Source organism: Marmota marmota, unplaced genomic scaffold (assembly GCF_001458135.2).
Source record: "Marmota marmota marmota unplaced genomic scaffold, marMar, whole genome shotgun sequence".
Taxonomy (NCBI): Eukaryota; Metazoa; Chordata; class Mammalia; order Rodentia; family Sciuridae; genus Marmota; species Marmota marmota.
In genome coordinates this window covers 52,625,155-52,645,667 of record NW_026000229.1, presented here as the reverse complement: position 1 = coordinate 52,645,667, position 20,513 = coordinate 52,625,155, and the positions used below count along the sequence as shown (strand labels likewise).

Below are 20,513 nucleotides of genomic sequence, written 5' to 3'. Positions count from 1 at the left end.
GAGCACAACATCCTTTGTTTGTATGTGGTGCTGAGGATCGAACCCGGGCCGCACGCACGCCAGGCGAGCGCGCTACCGCTTGAGCCACGTCCCCAGCCCTGTAATTCATTTCTCTCCCTTGTTTTTTTTTCCCCCTTTCCCCTCACTTCCTCTTATATGTAATTTTGTATAACAATGAGGGTCTTCTTCCATTTTTCCATGCAATTTCCCTTCTCTCTCCCTTTCCCTCCCACCTCTTGTCCCTGTTTAATGTTAATCTTTTCTCATGCTCTTTCTCCCTGCTCTGTTCTTAGTTGCTCTCCTTATATCAAAGAAGACATTTGGCATTTGTTTTTTAGGGATTGGCTAGCTTCACTTAGCATAATCTGCTCTAATGCCATCCATTTCCCTGCAAATGCCAGGATTTTGTCATTTTTTAGTGCTGAGTAATACTCCATTGTGTATAAATGCCACATTTTTTTTATCCATTCATCTATTGAAGGGCATCTAGGTTCGTTCCAGTCTAGCTATTGTGAATTGTGCTGCTATGAACATCGATGTAGCAGTGTCCCTATAGTATGCTCTTTTAAGGTCTTCAGGGAATAGTCCGAGAAGGGGAAAGTTTTTTCTCAGCAAGAGAAACAATGAGAAGTAAATAGGGAGACTACATCCTGGGAACAAATTTTTACTCCTCACACTTCAGATAGAACCCTAAAATCCAGAGTATACAAAGAACTCAAAAAATTAAACAATAAGAAAACAAATAACCCAATCAACAAATGGGCCAAGGACCTGAACAGACACTTCTCAGAGAAGTACATACAATCAATCAACAAGTACATGAAAAAATGCTCACCATCTCTAGCAGTCAGAGAAATGCAAATCAAAACCACCCTAAGATACCATCTCACTTCAGTAAGATTGGCAGATCTGATTTTTGATAATCTCACAAATTTCATACCTGCAGCCAAAAGGTCTAACAGCGCTGTAGAGTGTGTAAGCATGTACATACATAGCCACTCTGTCTGCAAGATGCTGAGGAGGAAAAAAGAAAACCTTATTAATACATTTCTTTTACTGTTCAAAAGGTTCCTCAATATGTTACCAACTTACTTTTAGTGGAATGTTGTAGCCGAAATTAGATCTAAAGTTGGAAGCCTCTTCTCTTGCTATGTCTGCTAAAGAACGAGCATCTGCCAACAAACCTGCTACAGCCTGAGGGGAAACAAAGTACCAATTTAATAAACACATTCCTATCACAAATCAAAAAGTACAGTTATTTACAGGTTTATATAATAGTGTTTTAACAAGCATCATTTCAAATAAATTTGGGCTTTAGATCTTTATGGGGCACTTTGATGCTTGGAATTACATTTGGAATTTTTTTTTTTTTTAAAGAGAGAATTTTTAATATTTATTTTTTTAGTTTTCGGTGGACACAACATTTTTATTTGTATGTGGTGCTGAGGATTGAACCCGGGCCGCATGCATGCCAGGTGAGCACGCTACTGCTTGAGCCACATCCCCAGTCCTACATTTGGAAATTTACTAAGTATAACTTCAAGTTGCTGTGAAAAAAGTACTATGAAAAATCAATAAGGACCATGAAATGAGGGTGGTAGCATCCAATATGATTCCAAACTATACACAGTTGTTTAGTTTTGGTTATTTATTTGGTATTGCAGAATGAACCCAGTGGTGCTTTAAGACTGAATTAGCATTTTTCTTTTTCTTTTTTTTTTTTGTTAATATTTCTTTTTAGTTCTAGAGGGACACACAATATCTTTGTTTATTAATTTATTTTTTATATGGTGCTGAGGATAGAACCAGTGCCCCACACATGCTAGGCAAGCACTCTGCCACTGAGCTTTGGTCCCAGCCCCTGAATTAGCCTTTTTTATTTTTTTGTTTTTGAGACAGGATCTTCTTACTAAGTTACTTAAGGCCTCCATAAATTGCTGAGGCTGGTCTTAAACATTCAATCTTCTCCTCTGGCCTGCCCAGTCACTGGAATTACATGCATTTGCCACCATACCCAGTGAAATGTATTTTTTTCAAAATAAAATAAAAATCATATTTTCTTAAAAATATCTTCTTTGCATTTTTTCCCCACTAACAACTACTATGTTTTTAGGACATATACTAAGTTGTTTGGACTTAAATATTACTTTTTAGCTAGTGAAGCCAGGGAAAACAAATCACTCAGACATTTAAAGTGCCATCAACCAACAAAGTTTGGAAACTGCTAGATTAGATTCACAGAATTGAAAAGTGACATCAGGATCTTTAACATCCTTTTGTTTTACTGGACCTAATAAATTGGTAAATTCCTAACATATTGAGCACTTATTACAAAACAGTAGTACTTTGCAGAGGAGGAAATAAGTATTTAGAATGACTTCTCCAAGGTTATCACATTTTATTATAGTTCAATCAGTTATTTCAAAAATTTCATCATTTAAAAAATCTTCTGTTGCTTTGAAGAAAACTTACTATGAAGTCTAATACTCTCAAATTACTTTGAAGAAGACCTCTTTTGTCTAACCTCCTTCACGGTCCAAATTTTTGCCAATTTTCTTTTATAAAAAATGCTGTTAGCTTCCTAGCTTCACCTAACAAATGGGACAAATTTAAAATTTTTTCTATCACCAAAGTTTTCCCCAAAAAATATACTTGAACTTTTTCTACTAAGTAAAAGAATACATAATGCACATCCTACCAGCTAAGGTATAATCTGACAAATTTTATCAGAACACTTCAGTTTCACTGACAATAATAAATCTGTTCAGAAGAGAAACAGCATTCAGAAAAACATCATCTTTGAAGAAGAAAAAAAAATTAGCCTTATGTTTACTGGTTTTATTTTGCCAAACCTTTTGTGTGTGTGCATACTCAACACTACATCTCAATTCAGGAATACCAAAGTTATCAGCAAAAGAAATGAGTTTTATAATGTGTCACTGCAGAATAGGCTCTGGAATAATAGACCCAAATTTGAATCGCAATTTTTCTCTACAAGCAGCACATTTGTTTCCTCATCTGTATACCTTAGCTCGATTGTCGAGACTGAGAGCATTTATGTATCTAGCACACATGTATTCTCTCTTCTTCCTTTTCTTTTCAGAACAGTAGCTGAATTAGAAACACTTCTTTCTTTTTGTTGGGGGGAGAGTGATAGTTCTTACTGGAAATAGTCTGACATGTAACTAGGATGACATCAATATATACTGATAGTATATTTATGGCTTGGCTTGAACTTGTGCACTGCAGTACTTCAGACGGCTTAGATACCAGCTGTAGGTAGTAACTTACAGTGATGCCCATGAAGCCATTAAAAAGGATGTGTTCACTCGTCTTTTTTTAAACATCTTTTCCTAGTGCTCCACCTTCCTATTTTCTCTGACATCAACTTTATTGTGACAGTGATTTCCATAAGGGATACAAAAAACTAAACACTCTTTGCCTCTCAGCATGTACCATCTCCTGGTGATCAGGGCTGCCAAGATTTATTTCTATACATACTCCCCCCATTTTCTCCTCCTTAAGACAACTTGGTTTTTCACATTTGTTACTAAGGTTATGAGAATCTACCTTTTAGACAGTAAAAGGTAACTCAATGATTATTTTTGTGGCTACTCACTGATCTACTTCTGACTCAATGTTCCTAAAATCACATTTTATTATAGTTCAATCAGTTATTTCAAAAGAAATTGGACACAACAAAGAGGAACAGTTTAAAAGGTGACCTTACCATTCCAACATGCCGATCAACATTAAAAAGTCGTTTATTGGAACCTTCTTCATAAAGTTTAGACAGCACTAATTTTTCTACTCCAAAGACAACACCATCTTTACATCTGATCCCAATAGCTGTACTGAAACAAAAAGAAAGTCAATTTTTTAAAACTAAAAACAGAATAAACAATAATTTTTTAAGAAATCACAAAACTAGGTAAAACATTTAAAAACTAGCAAGGGAAAGCAACCTAAACTATGATAAATTAAATTTATATTAATGAATATCATGTGAAGCCCCCCAAAATCTAAAATATCAGTTGACAAAAATATTAATATATAATTTTAAAAGTGCTAACAATACGTATAATATGGCACAATGTACGTATAACATGATAGACATGTTATAAATTACTTTTCTATGAATAGTATATGCGGAAAAGATAAAGTGAATAATCTGGGTGGAAGGATTATGGGTTTTGGGTTTTGTTTTTTCAGTGCAAGGGATCAAACCAAGGATCTAGCATATGCTAGCCAAATGCTCTACCACTGAGCTATATCCCCAGTTCATGATTTATTTTTCTTCTTCCTTTGGCTCATCTGTTTATTCCAATTTTTCTGCAATCAACATGTACTATTTCTAGTAAGTATTGAAAAAAATAAAACTTACATGCTACAAATGTTTAAGATAAAAAGATCTTAACTTCAAGTAAAAGGTGGAGAAATCATGATGCTGTTGGAAAATTAAAATGTTAATTATTTTATTTATTTTTTTGGTACCAGGGATTGAACTCAGAGGCACTCAACCACTGGGCCACATCCCCAATCTATTTTTGTATTTTATTTAGAGACAGGGTCTCATTGAGTTGCTTAGTGCCTCGCCCTTGCTGAGGATGGATTTGAACTCATGATCCTCCTGTCTTAGCCTCATGAGCTGCTGGGATTACAGGTGTGCCCCACATGCCCAGCTAAAATGTTAACTATTTTATTTTTATCCTTTTTAATAAAGGTAATTCTGATCAGGAAACCTAACTGGACAAATTAAAAACACTTGATTTTATAGTTTTTTTGTAAAATTATCTCAATTCCTCTATTTCCGATAATTGCATCACCAAGTTTTAATCCTTATGTTTTCATTTTTTATCCTTTATTCCCATATTGAGCTATTATTGACTTTTTTTCCTTCAAAATTTCTCACATGTCCACTCCTTTCTTACTAGCACTAGAATCCTTATAATTTCAGGCCTAGATTACAACATCTTTTCCACTTCTTCAATTCATTTTATGTAACATGAGCAGCCTAATATCTAGTCCTATTTTATTGTCATTATCATAATCTTAAAAAGTGGCCCATAACCTAAAAAGTGAGGAAACCTGTCAGTTACAGGTCTCTCAAAATCTGATCAAATTTCCAGGCATGGTGGTACATGCCTGTGATCCCAGCAACTTGGGAAACCGAGGCAGGCGGATCACTCGGTTCCAGGCCAGCCTCAGCAATTTAATCTCCAATAAAACATACAAACACACACACACACACACACACACCATGATAAAATCATGGTGTTTCTTCCCAGGGGGAAAAAATTATCTAAGAATTCAGCTCTTCCCCCCGCCCCCCAACATTTTTAGATGCCTTCAATGCCCCCTACCAGGTTGAAAGTCCTTTCCAAGCTTCCTAGATAAAAATCCAGAGAATCTAGCAAAGTCAACTGGGCTTAATTTCCTGTTAAGAATCTTATTAACCTCACTGCCATGCCTCCAACACTGTCATGCCTCCAACACCTATACTGAAATTAACCTCACCATCATCCCTAATATTCACTTCTGCCTCAATCAAGTTATTCTGGGAGCTAGGGTGCACTTCCTCTTAAATAACTGCATATTTAAATAAATTTCCACAGACATATGCAATACTTGAACTTAAGCCAATTCTTTTTTCCTCACTGTTGAGAATCTAAAGCAATTTTTATTCTAAATCAAAAGTTCTCGAAATGTAGTTTGGAAACTTTCTGAGAATCTCTGAGAAACTTTTAGAGATAATATCCATGAAGCCAAAGACCTCATTTATACCTATCCACTGTGTGGGCATTTTCACTGATAACACAGAGCAGTGGTGGGTAAGGCTGCTGGCATTTTAACATGAATCAATGCAGTGACCACAAACAATAAGTATAAACTACTTAGAAATGTATCCTCTGTTCTGCTATCACATATTTAAAAAGTTGCTTTTAGTTAAGAATGTCCTTAATGAAGGAACACTTAATTTAATCTGAACCCTTGAGTTCATCACCATCACCACCACCCCACCAGCAAAAACCACTGAGCTACAGACCTTTTTTGTTTTTTATTTTGAGACAACCCCAGTTCCTCCTGCCTCAGCCTCCCAAGTAGCTGAGATTACAGGTATGAGCCACCCAGCAAGTATCTGTCTTTTTAATATTCTACTAATGAAACTGGAGGCAAAGTGCTATTAAAGACAAAAATATGGGCACCTCAAGACAAAAAGCACTAGTACACAGATTGGTTTGGTTTTGTTCTTTTGAGTTGTGAATTTTCTTATAGGATTAAATGTCTGACCCAGGACTATTCACACAGAAGGTGATGTACCCAGGGGTTATTCATTTTACAGAACTAATGACAGATAAACTATGGTTATTTACATTTAGTTATATGGCAGACAGTTTCCCTAAAATAAATAACATGAAACTGTTACTTCAAGGGAAACTGACAGAATTTCTTATCAATGATAAAAATTGAATTTTCAAGCAAAAACTGAAATTTTAGAAAACTTATATTCACCATTATAAAAATTCTTGTCTGCTTCCCAATATTTACAAACTTTCAAGTTGACACTGGTGGTGGTGATATTAACAAATGTGATGTTTTGATAGTTTGTATAATTTGGGACATCTGTTGTAACTCTATGAACTGTATTTTCCAAATGACCAAGCCAGGATGGTACAAAGTCATGCATGACAGTCCACTGCATTTTAGGGTAACAAAGTAGGAGTTTATTGTTTCTAGACTTCATAATTACCATCAGTTCTGGTGTAGTATTAAAGAATTATGTCCATAATTATCTGAAAAGTCTATTAAGATACTCCCCATTTTCCCAATCTGGGTGAAGCCTGATTTGCTTCATGTGCTTCAATAAGACATAATAGGTAGAACAAAGATATGAGAATCTAACTAAACTTTTAAACTAAGACTGATATTTGCAAACCTGTAGAATAATGCCTTTTTTCTCACTGATTTTTGTATTTTGAAACAAGTTATTTTTTCATTTATTGTTATTATTCTTAATATGCAATTGTGCAGATGTAGCACTTAAAAATTTTCCAACTGTGTTACATATATTTCGTTGTTATGGGAAGGTTATGTACTCTAGGTAGACATCTTACATCCCAATTTTACAGAGAAAAAAGGCAACATTCAGGGTCTAGGGATGTGGCTCAATGTACTGTAGTATGCAGAGAATGCCTGAGGCCCTGGGTTTGATCCTCAGCAAAAAAAAAAAAAATAAAAAGTTACATTCATAGAACCAGAGAAATCCCATATTCAAGAAAAAGAAAAAGGAAACAAAATGTCATGCCTTTTTAGGTTTCAGTTCCTAAAAATATTTTTATTTACTTAATATATTTATTTACTCCTATTTTCTTAAATGTAACTGTTATAAATATTTAGAGGTATTTTACAGAAAACGAATTCCTAAGATATACAATTCCTCACAGCTAAGTCTCAATTTTCAGGGCTATATAGATGGTTTCAAGATATATCCCTAATTTTTCTCTTAGTCAAGACTTAACTTTGTTTTTACACCAGTGAAAATACAAGAATACAGGGCTGGGGTTGTGGCTCAGTGGTAGAGTGCTTGCCTCACGTGTGTGAGGCACTGGGTTCGATTTTCAGCACCACGTATAAATAAATGAATAAAATAAAGGTCCATCAACAACTGAAAAAAATACTAAAAAAAAAAGAAGAAAATACAAGAAAACAAAGGAGGATGTTTTTCTGTAACTTGGCTAAGTCTCTCCAGCTCCTTGTTCCAAGAACCCAAATTCCTTTGTCAGCCAGAAGAAAATGTCTTTTTTTTTTTTTTGGACACAGAATCTCACTATATTACCCAGGTTAGCTTCAAACCCCAGAGCTCAATTGATTCTCCTGCCTCACCTTTTCATGTACCTGGGAATACAGATACATGCCACCATATCCACCAACTTTTTCTTAAAATCTGAATTCTAGACAGGTACAATGGCACATGCCTATAATCCCAGCATCTTGGAAGGTTGAGGTAGGAGGATCACTAGTTCAAAGCTAGCCTCAGAAACTCAGAAAACCTGCCTCAGAAAACAAAAACGGCTGGGAATATTGCTTCCTGGTAAAGCATCCCTGGGTTCAATCTTCAGTGCCAAAAAAGTTTGAATTCTATCAGGCTTTTTGTAAAGAATGACAAATATACTTCAGTCTAAAATTCTTAGTTTTTTTTTTTATTATACTATCAGATACCAATAGCTTGTAGTACCGATAATATCTCTAATAATACATTTAAACACAAAATTCAGCACATTTATTACAAATACCAGGAGGAGTTAAGATTTAATTTTTGCTCAAAAATTTTAAAAATATTTCATAAACCTTTTGAAATTCATGTTCCTTCATTCTACCACTCAAAAGATGGCACATAAAATGAACATTTGCTCATTAAGTACTAAGGGTTTCCCATGTGTCAACATATGCAAAAACAAGTAACTACTCAAAACAATAAAAGACATAATAAAGTAACAGTACCCAACAGGAAAAGATCTTCGCAAATCCCCACCTTTTGGAGAGAAGCAGTAGAAACGGAAATTGGTGGGGGGGTGGGGGTGAGGGAGACTGCTGAGACAAACGTGAATAACTGCATATAGGACTTTAAAACACGAAATGCATGAGAAATTTAAAAAATAGGACAACAGATCAGAAACCTAATGGTCAAGAAAAACAATGATATCAATCAAGAATTTCAAAAAGGAAAATGGGCTGGAAAAGATAATAAATGTAGATTTATACACTATATTTGAGACATGGATATCTAAGGAGAATCAACTGGAAGTATAGAGTCGATGCTCATGGAAAAGATCTGGACAAGAAATTGTAAATGGATAATAAATTATTTTATGGAATATACTTTTATGTGCCACAGTACATAACAGCCTAATTACAAAACATTAAAAATTAAAATATTTACACCTGGTTAAAACACATTTACTTCAAGTGAAACAAGTTTCTTACCTACTATTTTCTACAGCCTTCATAGCATATTCAACTTGAAAAACTCTTCCATCAGGAGAGAATGTAGAAGCTGACAGGTCATACTAGGGGAAAAAGCAACAACAAGCTTATAATGACTTACCTTTAACAGTAACAACCATACAACTTTTTGTTTTTCTAAACATTAAACTGCTTAACCAGCAGAACTCTGTTACATCCCATCAGAAACTCTGCTTTGATGAAGGGGAAGCCTGTCAAAACAGCAATAGTGGCTAATTTACACAGCTTAAATTTCTACTACTGAAAAGTAAAGGATGCAAGTCCTTAGAAGAGGTCAGAACTTCTTTCACAGAAAACTCATTTTTGAAAAACTTAATACTGGGCTGGAGTTGTGGCTCAGTGGCAGAGCACTTGCCTCGCACATATGAGGCACTGGTTCGATCCTCAGCACCACATTAAAAAAAAAAAAAAGAAAGAAAGAAAAACTTAATACTGTGTTACTGTGTTATGGTAGAAACAGCACTGAAGTCGTGTGTGTGTGTGTGTGTATGATGTATGTGTGTGTATTTTTTTTAAAGATGCTAAGGATGGAGCCCAGCAAGAACTCTATCACTCAGCTACATACACAATCCAGTCAGAGCATTTAAATTCATAGCTGTACCACTAAACTGAAGAACCTTGGTCAAATCAGGTAGCATTCATCAAATATTTAATAAGTATCAATTACATGTGAGTCATTACATGCAAATACAAAGATAATCTCTCATTCATAAAATCCTTATCTTTAGAATTGAACTAGACACAAACAATTAAGATGAAGAAAAAACAGTGAAGTGATAGAAGAAACTATACAGACTACTTCATCAGGGAAGGCCTTGCTGGGGCAGTTATACTTGAGTCAAATCTCAAAGACAAGGAAGTAGCCACTTATGGAGAAAACACAAAGAAATCTAGCCTAGCCAAGAAAAAAAAAATACAGTTACTGCATCTTGATCACCACTAGCAGTGAAGAAATGAAAACACTATGCCAGTGAAGGAGAGATGAGCCAAACAATAATGGGTCTTCCAAGCTGGAGTATATAGTTTATCCTTTATTATAAATGTAATGAGAAGTTCAAATAGGAAGGCAATATGATTTAGTGTTTAAAATGTCACTCTGACTTCATGTGGAAAATGAACTGTACAGGCAACAAGACTGAATGAAAAGACCAAGTATTCCAAAGATGATGACAGTGGCTTTGACAAGAGAATAGAGGCAAGGGAATACGTTTTTAGAGTTAAAACAAAAACCTTGCTAATGGACTGTCTCTCGGCTGAAAAAATAAAATAAAATAAAAATGAATCACATATTTCTTTTTCACTTGAATCATTCACTAAGGTAAGAATACAGGAGATGAAAAACGGCAAGAGGAGAAAATTTAGAGCTCTACTTTGGATAGGTAGTATGAAAATGACTATTAAACATCAACAAGACAGAAGTAGCAAAAAAGACAAATATTAGTAACTGGTGTTCTTCAGAAAAGTGAAGACAGGAGATAAATCTTCAATATTGATACTTTCTGAGTCTCAGAGATCATTAACTCTGCCACTGTCAATATTAAAATATATCAAATGATTATATTACCAATTATTTCTAAAAGATTTGCAGAATGAAACATTGTTAACTGAAGGTTATATTAATGTAGTTGCAAAACTGATTTTCTACAAGATGCATTACTAAGCATTAACTTACCCAAAAAAAGTATGACATAACTGCAACATTCCTAACTCAATTGTTTAAAAAATTTCAAACATAAACACCTGTTGTCAAACTTGGAATACCGTATTTGGGCTAAATGCTAAGTATCAAAATCTTGTAAGCAGGAATAGATGCACTGATGAACCCATTATTCAATGTGTCTAACGCAAATAGCCAAGATAATTCTTATTTAAAAAAAAAAAAAAAACCTTTCTATATGGATAAGTATGAAAGTAGCAAGCAAAAGACCGCACATACACAACACATTTAAAAAGTGAAATAGGAAACTGAACAAATCCAGCTCCAAAATCTTCAAATTATTAAAAGTCAGAAGCAGGTGGCGCACGCCAGCTACTCTGGAGGCTAAGGCAGGAAGATCACAAGATCAAGACCAGACTGGGCAGTTTACTGAGACCCTTTAAAAATTTAAAAATTTTTACAGGGTGAGGGTGGCAGAGTGCTTGTCTACCATGCGCGAGGCCCTGGGTTCAATCCCGAGTACCACAAAAATAAAGGCAAAAGCAGTTAAGCCGATAATCACTGAAATGTTTACAGTACTAATGCCAATAAGGTGCTACTAAATAATGTGTACATGAAAGGCTGCGTCAAAGAAAAAACTGATTCATCAGACCCTTTTTCTTAGTAGTTCCGTCCCAAAAGGGTTTCCATGGACTCATACACTGAGTGTACTTGAACGGAAGACACAGAAGGCCTATGAGTCAGCAGCAGCCTAAGAATTGCAAAGGCGGTCCATAGACAGCATTAGTCTCAAACCATAGAATCCCAAGACGCAGTGTCTCGGCGGTTCTCCAAGGCCAATTGTTGCCTAAACCCTTCACACACTATTTCAGGGCCCGCGAGTTTCCACTTTCGGTTTCCCAAGCGGCTTAAGAAAAGTGACTCAGCAATCCAAGGCCATTCCAAATCTTACTGCTGCTTGGCCAAGCTCGCTACAGCTAGGCTGATGGCTTCTAAGAGCCACCGACACCTGAGAAGCGGGCCTAGAACACAGGGATAAAAGACCGCCGGCCTCCAGGCGGCCACAAGCGGCCCACCCTACCCAAGGCAGTCCCAGCGCACCCCGGGTCTGAGACGCCCCCCACGCAGTGTGCCCGAGTTCCCTTCAACGCCGATGCTTAGCTACAATAACCCACTGAGGGATAACAAACTCACCCCGGTGCCGATGGAGCTCATCGTGCTAAAACCACCGGGATGTGTAGAGCTTCCAAGCCCAAAGCACTTGCCCTATAAGCTCCGCACCGCGCAGACTAGTAACAAGCTCTCCCATTGGCTGCAATTTCAACCAATAGCCTTTTTCTCTGCCGCTGGTTCCGCGGCCTAAAGGATTGTGGGAAAAGGAGAGGTGAGAGTAGGGAGCGGCGCCCCGGGGTGGACCAATAGACTTGGGGTTTGGTGGTTAGGGGAAGGTAGGGTTTTTTTCCTTCAGTTGCAGTGCCTTGAGACACTTTGGGTCATTGGGTCCTTTAAGAAAGTGCTCTATTTCTTTTCCCAGGAAAAATTTATATTTTATATTATCTCTTTCGTCTGTCTTGAAACAAACAAGGAAAGATGTTCCTGTACTAAGAGCTAAGAAAGCAGGAGGGGAGAGTTATCCCTTTGTCCTTGACCTCCTAATTCTGACCCAGATAATGATGGTATTTATTTCACTTTTTGTTTTTTTGTTTTTGTACTTTGTACCAGGGATTGTACCAGTCGCTTAACCACTGAGTCATATCCCCAGGCCTTTTATTTTGTGACAGGGGCTTGCTAAATTGCTGAGGCTTGGGGCTGGGGATGTGGCTCAAGCAGTAGCGCGCTCGCCTGGCATGTGTGCGGCCCGGGTTCGATGCTTGGGGCTGGGGATGTGGCTCAAGCAGTAGCGCGCTCGCCTGGCATGTGTGCGGCCCGGGTTCGATCCTCAGCACCACATACAGAGAAAGATGTTGTGTCCGCCGAGAACTAAAATAAATAAATATTTAAAAAAAAAAAAAGAGCTTCCTCTTAAAAAAAATAAATAAATAAATAAATAAAATAAATTGCTGAGGCTGGCTTTGAACTTGCGATCCTCCTGTCTCAGCCTCCGGAGCCGTTATATCACCCGGCTATATCACCTTCTTATGCCTTCGGAAGGAAATTGCATTTTAAGGGTATCATATGATAACTTGAAATTTTACAGAAGTATTCGAGCCCTTCCTATGAGTATAACGTTTTTGAGTAAAGGAAAAGCCTGATTCAGGAAATTTATTGAGCATTAGTAAGTTAAAAGTACTTGTCTGAACATTGCTAATAAAATGGTGAACGAGATATATTCCCATCCCTAGCGGAATTCTCAATGGGAAGAAACAGGCAACAAAAATAAATAAGCAAAATAGTTCTGTAAGTGGTAGAAGATAAAAATAGTGAGTTAATAGGCGATGGACGCGCAAATTTTAGGGCTGGTGCTCAGGAAATGACTTTCTGAATGGGTAATTCCAGTCTTCTTTAATCTGGAAACCTGGGAAAAGGAAAGGCTTAGAGAATAGGCACTGGACAAAATTTGGCTTTTCCTAGGAACTGTCATGTCAGTATGGTTTATCAGAGATTTCAGTGCGGTGAGGGACAAGCGAAATCAAAGATGTAGACATTAGACCAGATCTTGTGAATGAATCTTAATATAATGTAAGTAAAAGGCCGGAAGCAATTGTTTTAGTTCTAAATACTAAATTAAAATGCAGTGTGTTTTCCCCTTGAAGACAAAACATAATTTTACATAACCATAGTAAAATTATGAAAATCAGAAAATAGCCGAGCATGGTAGTTTACATCAGTAATCCCAGTGACTTCAGAAGGCTGAGACAGGAGAATCCCAAATTCAAGGTCAGCCTTACCAAGGCCCTAGGCAAAGTATAGAGATCCTGTCTCAAAAATAAATAGGTAAAAAGGATTGGGAATGTATAGCTCAGTGGCAAAGCACCCTGGGTTAAATTCTCAGTACAAAAAGAAAGAAAATTAACAAATATTTCTACCTAATCTAACAATTTTATTCAATTTTTGGCACTTCCTGGTTATGCCCTTCACAGCGCAAGCTAAATCTCAGAATGCATTCAGTTGTTATATTTCCAGTCTTCTTTAATCTGGAAAATAGTTACCTAGTATGTCTTGAGTTTCCATGGTATTAACATCTTTGACAAAACTCAAACCATTTATTTTGTAGAATATTCCTTAATATATTCATTCATGCCAAAGTGTTATCTTAGTAGACAAATGATGTCAATTTGTTCTGTTAATGGTAATTTTTTTAAAGTTGTAGTTGGACACAATACCTTCAATACCTCTATTTTATTTATTTTTATGTGGTACTGAGGGTCTTGCATGTGCTAGGCAAAGCTCTACCCCTGAGCCACAACCCCAGCCCCTGTTAATGGTAATTTTAACTTTGATAATTTGCTTAACATTTCTTCAATATAAGTTTCTCTTTTCCCCTTTGTAATTAATTAATAAATAACTGGTGGGGAAATAATTTCAGACTATGTAAACATCCTGTTATCCTCAAACTTTTGTCCACTAGTTATAGTATCTGATTATTCTCATTTGAATAAAATTATTATTATGGTGGCAGCCAACTGGCAGTTTTTAATTCCATCATTTCATTCCCATTAATTATTGGTTTTCTACATCAGGAAAAAAAATTCCAGCTGTAAAATTTCATTATTTGATTTAAATTATTCAATGATCTTTCTCAATCAGTTGGACTAGAGGTAGCAGTAGAAGTGAAAATTTGTGGGGCATGCTGAAGAATTGGATGTAGAAAGTTAGGAAAAAAAGAATTTCAGTTGCTCTTTCCTACTAATGAAGCTATAATTAATGGTTAAGTTTTCTTTTTCTTGAACAAATAAAACATTTAAATTTTCTTCAAAGACAAACTACTTAACTTACCTCACATTAAAACATGCTAATTGTAATTCTTTCATAAGAGCTCCTGATTTCAACCAAGATGGGTAAGAAAGTGCTGAAGAAAGCTAAAGTCTGTAGTCATAGGAGGGTTCATGTGGAAGTGAAACTTGAGTACTCCAAACTTGTTTAGGTACTCAAGTTAAATTTTTAAACAAATTCACTACTTGTGTGCAATACAGTGTGTTTGAGTGCGTAGGTCACTCTATTCATTGATAATTTGGGAGCTATTTCTGAACTCATTGTCAGATGAACTGCCTACTTTGAGGTTGGATTGTTGATTTATCTTATGTCTTGGAAAAATGCACTAAATTGTCTCAAGTTCTTCCTTATTTGTCTGATTCATTGCAAGACTTAAATGGGTATGGATTTGTTTTGACCAATTTTACTCCAAAATACATTTGGAAGTAGTACATAAGAAATTGATATGTAACTTACACATCTTTCTTATAAGATGATCAGCTTTTTGAAGTTAATATCTCTTTTAAAATAGTCTGTTAGAATACTTAATGATGCTTTGCATGTGATAGATAACTTAATAAATCATAATATAACAAATTTAAACATTATCAAATAACATTCAATAATTATTTGATACTACGTCTGTTGTCATATTTAATTATTTAAATAATGGTTAGAAATAATAATTTTAATATGTAAAAAATTTTTCATTTCCCAGTTTCATTCTTCCAAGTTATGAAACAATCACAAATAAACCAGTTTGCGTTTGCGAAAAAAGTTATAATCATATATGTATTTTAAAATTTTTTTTAGTTATAGATGGACACAATAACTTTATTTTATTTTATTTATTTTTATGTGGTGCTGAGGATCTAACCCAGTGCCTCACAAATGCTAGGCAAATACTGTACCCCTGAGCTACACCTCTAGCCTGTAATTATATTATTTTAAGCTTAAAAATTTTAAATATCCTACTTAAGTCCCAGTTTTACTTTGAAGAATCTAAATATTTTATGACATGCCATATTTTTAAATTGAGTATCAGGAAATTCCATGCTCAAAGTATTTAATTTATAAATATAAATATCCTAAGAATTCTTTGTAATTCCCAGGGCTACAATTAGGCTTTAACTTGCAATTTTGAGCAGGAAGATTCACAGAATCCTTTATTTAGAAAGTTTTGCCCGACTTTCAGAATTTTAACATTTTCATAGGAGATTATTCCATTGTTTCAGTTTGTCATAATTTGATCAAAATCAGATTTTTCTCTTAGAAATAATATTTGTTACCTTTAGATTCAGAGACTTCCCTCCTAGTTTCTGTCATTTCAGCAGGATGATAGCCTCTGAACCACCTAAATCTCTATTATTAGAGTCATTCAATTTTTTAAATTGAATCAGTATCCCCTTTCCACAACTTCACTTTCCTTAATCAGACCAGACCAAAGAAAATAGCTAAACTCCGCTGTTCTTCAGTGAAACTTAATTTCTCAGAGGTTGAAATTTGTTTTTTAATGCAGAGCCCAAATATGAGGAATTGAATATATCATTTGATAGACGTTGGATAGCTTTGACACGTGTTTATGTAAAGAAGATAACATATTGGGCAGTAAATATTTTAAAACACTTCAGAAGAAAAGTTCAATGATTTTATAAAGTCTTGGGTAAGTTTTCAGTGATTTTAGGATTACATATAAAATAACAATTTTTAAATTTGAGTTTTAACGTTTTAAAACGTCCTTGAAAAGAATTCTGAAAGGCCAACTTCATAGTATATTAGGAATAATTTTTTAAGACTGGGGAAGGAAAGCAAATACGGGTAAGCAGTCACCAAAAGACAGAAAATTAAGGCTGGCTTGCAGCCGCCCGGCTAGCTCAGTCGGTAGAGCATGGGACTCTTAATCCCAGGGTCGTGGGTTCGAGCCCCACGTTGGGCGCAGGTGAGGTTTTTTTTATCTTGATAGGGGAAGCTCAATTTTCTCGGAGCTAGTTCTTCATAGTTTCATCACAACACTTTAAGGATGATTTTTAAGACAAGAAATCCAAACCCTTTCAATATTAGGAAGATCTCTGGGAAAGTTCATTTCCTAAAGGAAAGGAGTCTGAAACTGCGCTTGCGCACTTGATGGCACACGCTGGTTCCCCACCCCTCCTCATTAACACACAAAAGAAACTTAAAAGGCCACTTTTTTAGACCAGTCTCTAGGCATATTCTGTTACCATTCATGATTTCGTAGTTGCAGGTCGGTGGCATTTTTTGCTTATGTCTTAACAAAACCACGAACCCTAATGTTAGTTGGTTTTTCTACTCCACCCATGTAAAAGCAGCTGGAGACGCTTAAGGACTCTGAGCAAAAGGGACCCTCACTCGCTGGGATCACCAGAGCTAGGCACATTCCAAGATCTCACGCACTCGAGTACGCAGGCGAGCGACCCATCCGTGCTGTCCTGTATTAAAGGAACTAGATTTTCTCTCCTCTTGATTGTTTCTTTCAATATACAAACCTGCTGTTATTTCTGTATCTTAAAACAAAAATTTCCATCCTGTTTCCCTGCAGGCTACCCTTTTATTTCTGTTCCTCTGACAGTGTACAGGACTTTAAAAAACAGAAAAACTGAAACAACAACCACCCTAGTGAACAAATCGGATATATTAACTAACACAGTGAGGGAGAACAGTAAAGTAAGAAGGTGGTTGTTTAAAAAGAACCTAGGATTGAATTTGGACTTTGGTTGGGTAATATTGTGACGGGTATGAGGAAGTAGGGGGCTTGATCCACATTGGATACTCAGAAAGCCAGGGCAATTCTATGATCCTGATGAATCTTACATGTATACCGAGGTCAGATTAAGGGAAGGATATAGCTGAAATCGGTAAACAGGCACTCATTTAGCAAGAGAGAATAGGACAGTGGCCAACTTGTATGAAGCGGATGTTCTGTGAGAAAGGGGAGGAAAACAATTTAGCAGAAAGCATCATTATCAGCCCTGTAAGGGCACTGAAGCTTAGCTCTATCAGATTAGTTTCCAAATATTGGGAACTACTTCTTGCCTTTCTCAACCCATTCCAGTCAGGCTTTCCTGCCTCTCCTTTCTCCACTAATCTGTTGAACTGTTCATATCCTCCTTACTAAATCCAATTGTTCATGTCCAGGTTTAATCTATTAGCCTATCAGAAATTTATTACAAATCTGATCATCCATGTTGGATATACTTTTCCCCTTGGCTTCCACAACACTAGTACTATCTTGGTTTCTCCCCTTATAGTTGCTCCTTTCCTTTCCACCTCATCACTTTGGAGTGCTCAAAGGATAAGTGCTTGGTCATTGTCTCTTCTCTATCCACACTCACTCACTTGGTGATCTCATGTTTTTAAATACCAGTTATTTTCTTAGGATTTCTAACTTTTTATAAAAGCCCAGAGCTCTCGGAAATGTCAAAGTTGAGTATCCATTCAGATATCTAGTATATGTGTATGTGTGTGTGTGTGTGTGTGTGTGTATTTCAAATTTCATGTGTACAAAACTTAACTCTTCATCTTTGTCCAAAATCTTCTCTGGCAGTTTTTCTTTTATTATTATTTACTTAATGTAATGTTAACATCATTCTTTTAGTTATGCAGACCAAAAATCTTGGAATCATCATTGATTCCTTTTTCTCTTCAACCCCATTATGAAGGTACCCTTTAATGAATCAAGCCCTCCTGTACTCCCCTTCCACACTGAGGCCTTGGCCATGTGTGTAGTTTTAGCCAGTTGGAATAAGTATGATGCAAATAGTGAATTGATGAGGGCTTACATGGTAGGGCTTGTTACAAGATGCCAAGTATGAAGTCCAAGTACTCTTGAGCTACATGCTCTAAGGAAGCCAAAGCTGTCCATCTGGGCAGAGGCCATATGGGGAGAGTTAGTTAAAAACAAGTCTATCATGTCATTATTCCACTCAAAACTCTCCAAGGGGCCCCTGCTTCACTCAGAAAGATGTCCTTATGAGATACGCCTACCTCTCCATTCTGTGACCTGATCTCTTATTGTTTCTTCTTCTTGTTCACTCTGCACCGTGCTGTATACTGGAATAAATATGATGCAAACAGTGAATTGATGAGGGTTTACATGGTGGGGCTTGTTACAAGATGCCAAGTATGAAGTCCAAGTACTTTTGAGCTACATGCTCTGAGGAAGCCAAAGTTGTCCATCTGGGCAGAGGCCATATGGGGAGAGAGAGACTATGTAAAGAGCACTGAGATCCCCAGACTTGTAAGCAAAGCTATTTTCCATTTTTAGCACCCCAATGAAATACTACCAAGTGAATATTTCCAGCTGACACCACATGGAACAGAACTGCTCAATGGAGCCTTGTCAGAACCATTAGCTGATAAAATTATTTTTTGTTTGTTTTAAGCCATCAGGTCTTCAAATAGTTTGTTACATAGCAATAGATAATCAAAATCAAATCTATTGGGAAATCCTCCGGTTCTCCCTTCAAGATGCATCCAGTGCTGGGTGTGGTGGTACACACCTACAATCCAAGCAGCTCAGGAAGCTGACATAGGATGACTTCAAAGCCAGCCTCAGCAAGAATAAGGTGCTTAGCAACTTAGACCCTGTCCCTAAATAAAATACAAATAGGGCTGGGTTTGTGGCTCAATGATCAAGTGCCCCTGAGTCCAATCCCCGGTACCAAAATAAATTTTTAAAAAAATCATATATATATGATTTTTTTTTTCTCCAGAATCAAACTTCTCATTTTCCCTCTAGCACCCTGATTGAGACCAGGTCAGATTTACCTGACCTGGAGTACTGCAATGGCTTAATTGATCTTCATGCCTCAGTCTCCCTAAACTGTATTCTTAACACAATACTAGAATAAGTTAGTTAAAAACAAGTCTATCATGTCATTATTCCACTCAAAACTCTCCAAGGGGCCCCTGCTTCACTCAGAAAGATGTCCTTATGAGATACGCCTACCTCTCCATTCTGTGACCTGATCTCCTATTATGTTTCTTCTCCTTGTTCACTCTGCAGCGTGCTGGGCTCTTCAGCAACATTAGATCACTTGCTTTAAGACATGTACAGTTCATATAACCTGGAATAACCTCCCAACTACTGAAATCCTACTCATCCTTCAGAAACTAGGTCAAAAGCCTCCTCCAAGAAGTTTCCCACTACTGGTCAGAATTAAATATAGTAAAAACAAGCAATTGATACCTTTCGTGGCATCCACCATACTGTTCTATATAATCATTTGTGTACACAACCATTTCTACTAGTCTGCAAATACATAAGGGCAAAGATCTACATCTTACTGTTGTAGCACTTACAGTATCTAACACTATATTACAATAGGTACACAGCATTCAGTAGATATCAAATAAACCTTGGTCTTGGGCTACTAAAGTGGCACATAGTGACAAAGTAATGCTAGTTTTTTGTCTTTTTTTTTTTTTAATCATGGTACTGGAGGTTGAACCCAGAGGTTCTCCAGACCTGTTTTTTTTTTTAGGGTCTAAGTTGCTGAGGCTGGCTTTGAACTCATGATCTTTCTGCTTCACTGGGATTATAGATGTGTGCAACCATGCTGGGCTCTGCCAGAAGTATTTTAAAACGTAAACACATAACAAATAAAAATAAAAGCTAAACAATGGATGAGTATATTTTTCAAAGAACCCCTGACCCTGAGAATATATAAAGCACAAAAGCAGGGATTAATAATATTGTGAAAACATGTTTATAGAGCAGATGGAATGTTACATAAAAATGAAATAGCTTTGAAATGTAGAACTGTTCATAAAAGAAACTGTAAAGTTAAAAAGTGAATATTTCCATACTTTGTCAAATGCTTGACCCTGCTACCAAACATTCTCAGTCCAAAGAATCAAATATATTCCCGGAAAAGCCACACTATTATAATATGGACACACG

General features: G+C 36.4%; 1 protein-coding gene and 1 non-coding gene across 3 annotated transcripts in view; one reads left to right on the top strand and one right to left on the bottom strand.

Annotated features, from left to right (window-relative positions):
• Positions 1-12,043, bottom strand: part of Psma3 (proteasome 20S subunit alpha 3) — a 21,862-nt gene extending 9,819 nt beyond the window's left edge. Inside the window, exons 1-5 of one of the 2 annotated variants that reach the window (XM_015480931.2) lie at positions 11,876-12,043; positions 8,986-9,068; positions 3,731-3,854; positions 1,093-1,194; positions 941-1,014 (exon numbers count right to left, since the gene is read on the bottom strand). In XM_015480931.2, coding sequence (XP_015336417.1) covers positions 941-1,014; positions 1,093-1,194; positions 3,731-3,854; positions 8,986-9,068; positions 11,876-11,896 — 404 coding nt within the window. In that variant the 5' untranslated portion in view covers positions 11,897-12,043. The remainder of the gene's footprint in view (positions 1-940; positions 1,015-1,092; positions 1,195-3,730; positions 3,855-8,985; positions 9,069-11,875) is intronic. The other variant, XM_015480932.2, reaches the window with a different exon arrangement.
• A 4,413-nt stretch (positions 12,044-16,456) lies between these two features.
• On the top strand, positions 16,457-16,529 carry Trnak-cuu. The gene has a single exon. It is a non-coding gene; the product is annotated as a tRNA-Lys (tRNA).
• Positions 16,530-20,513: the final 3,984 nt, after the last annotated feature.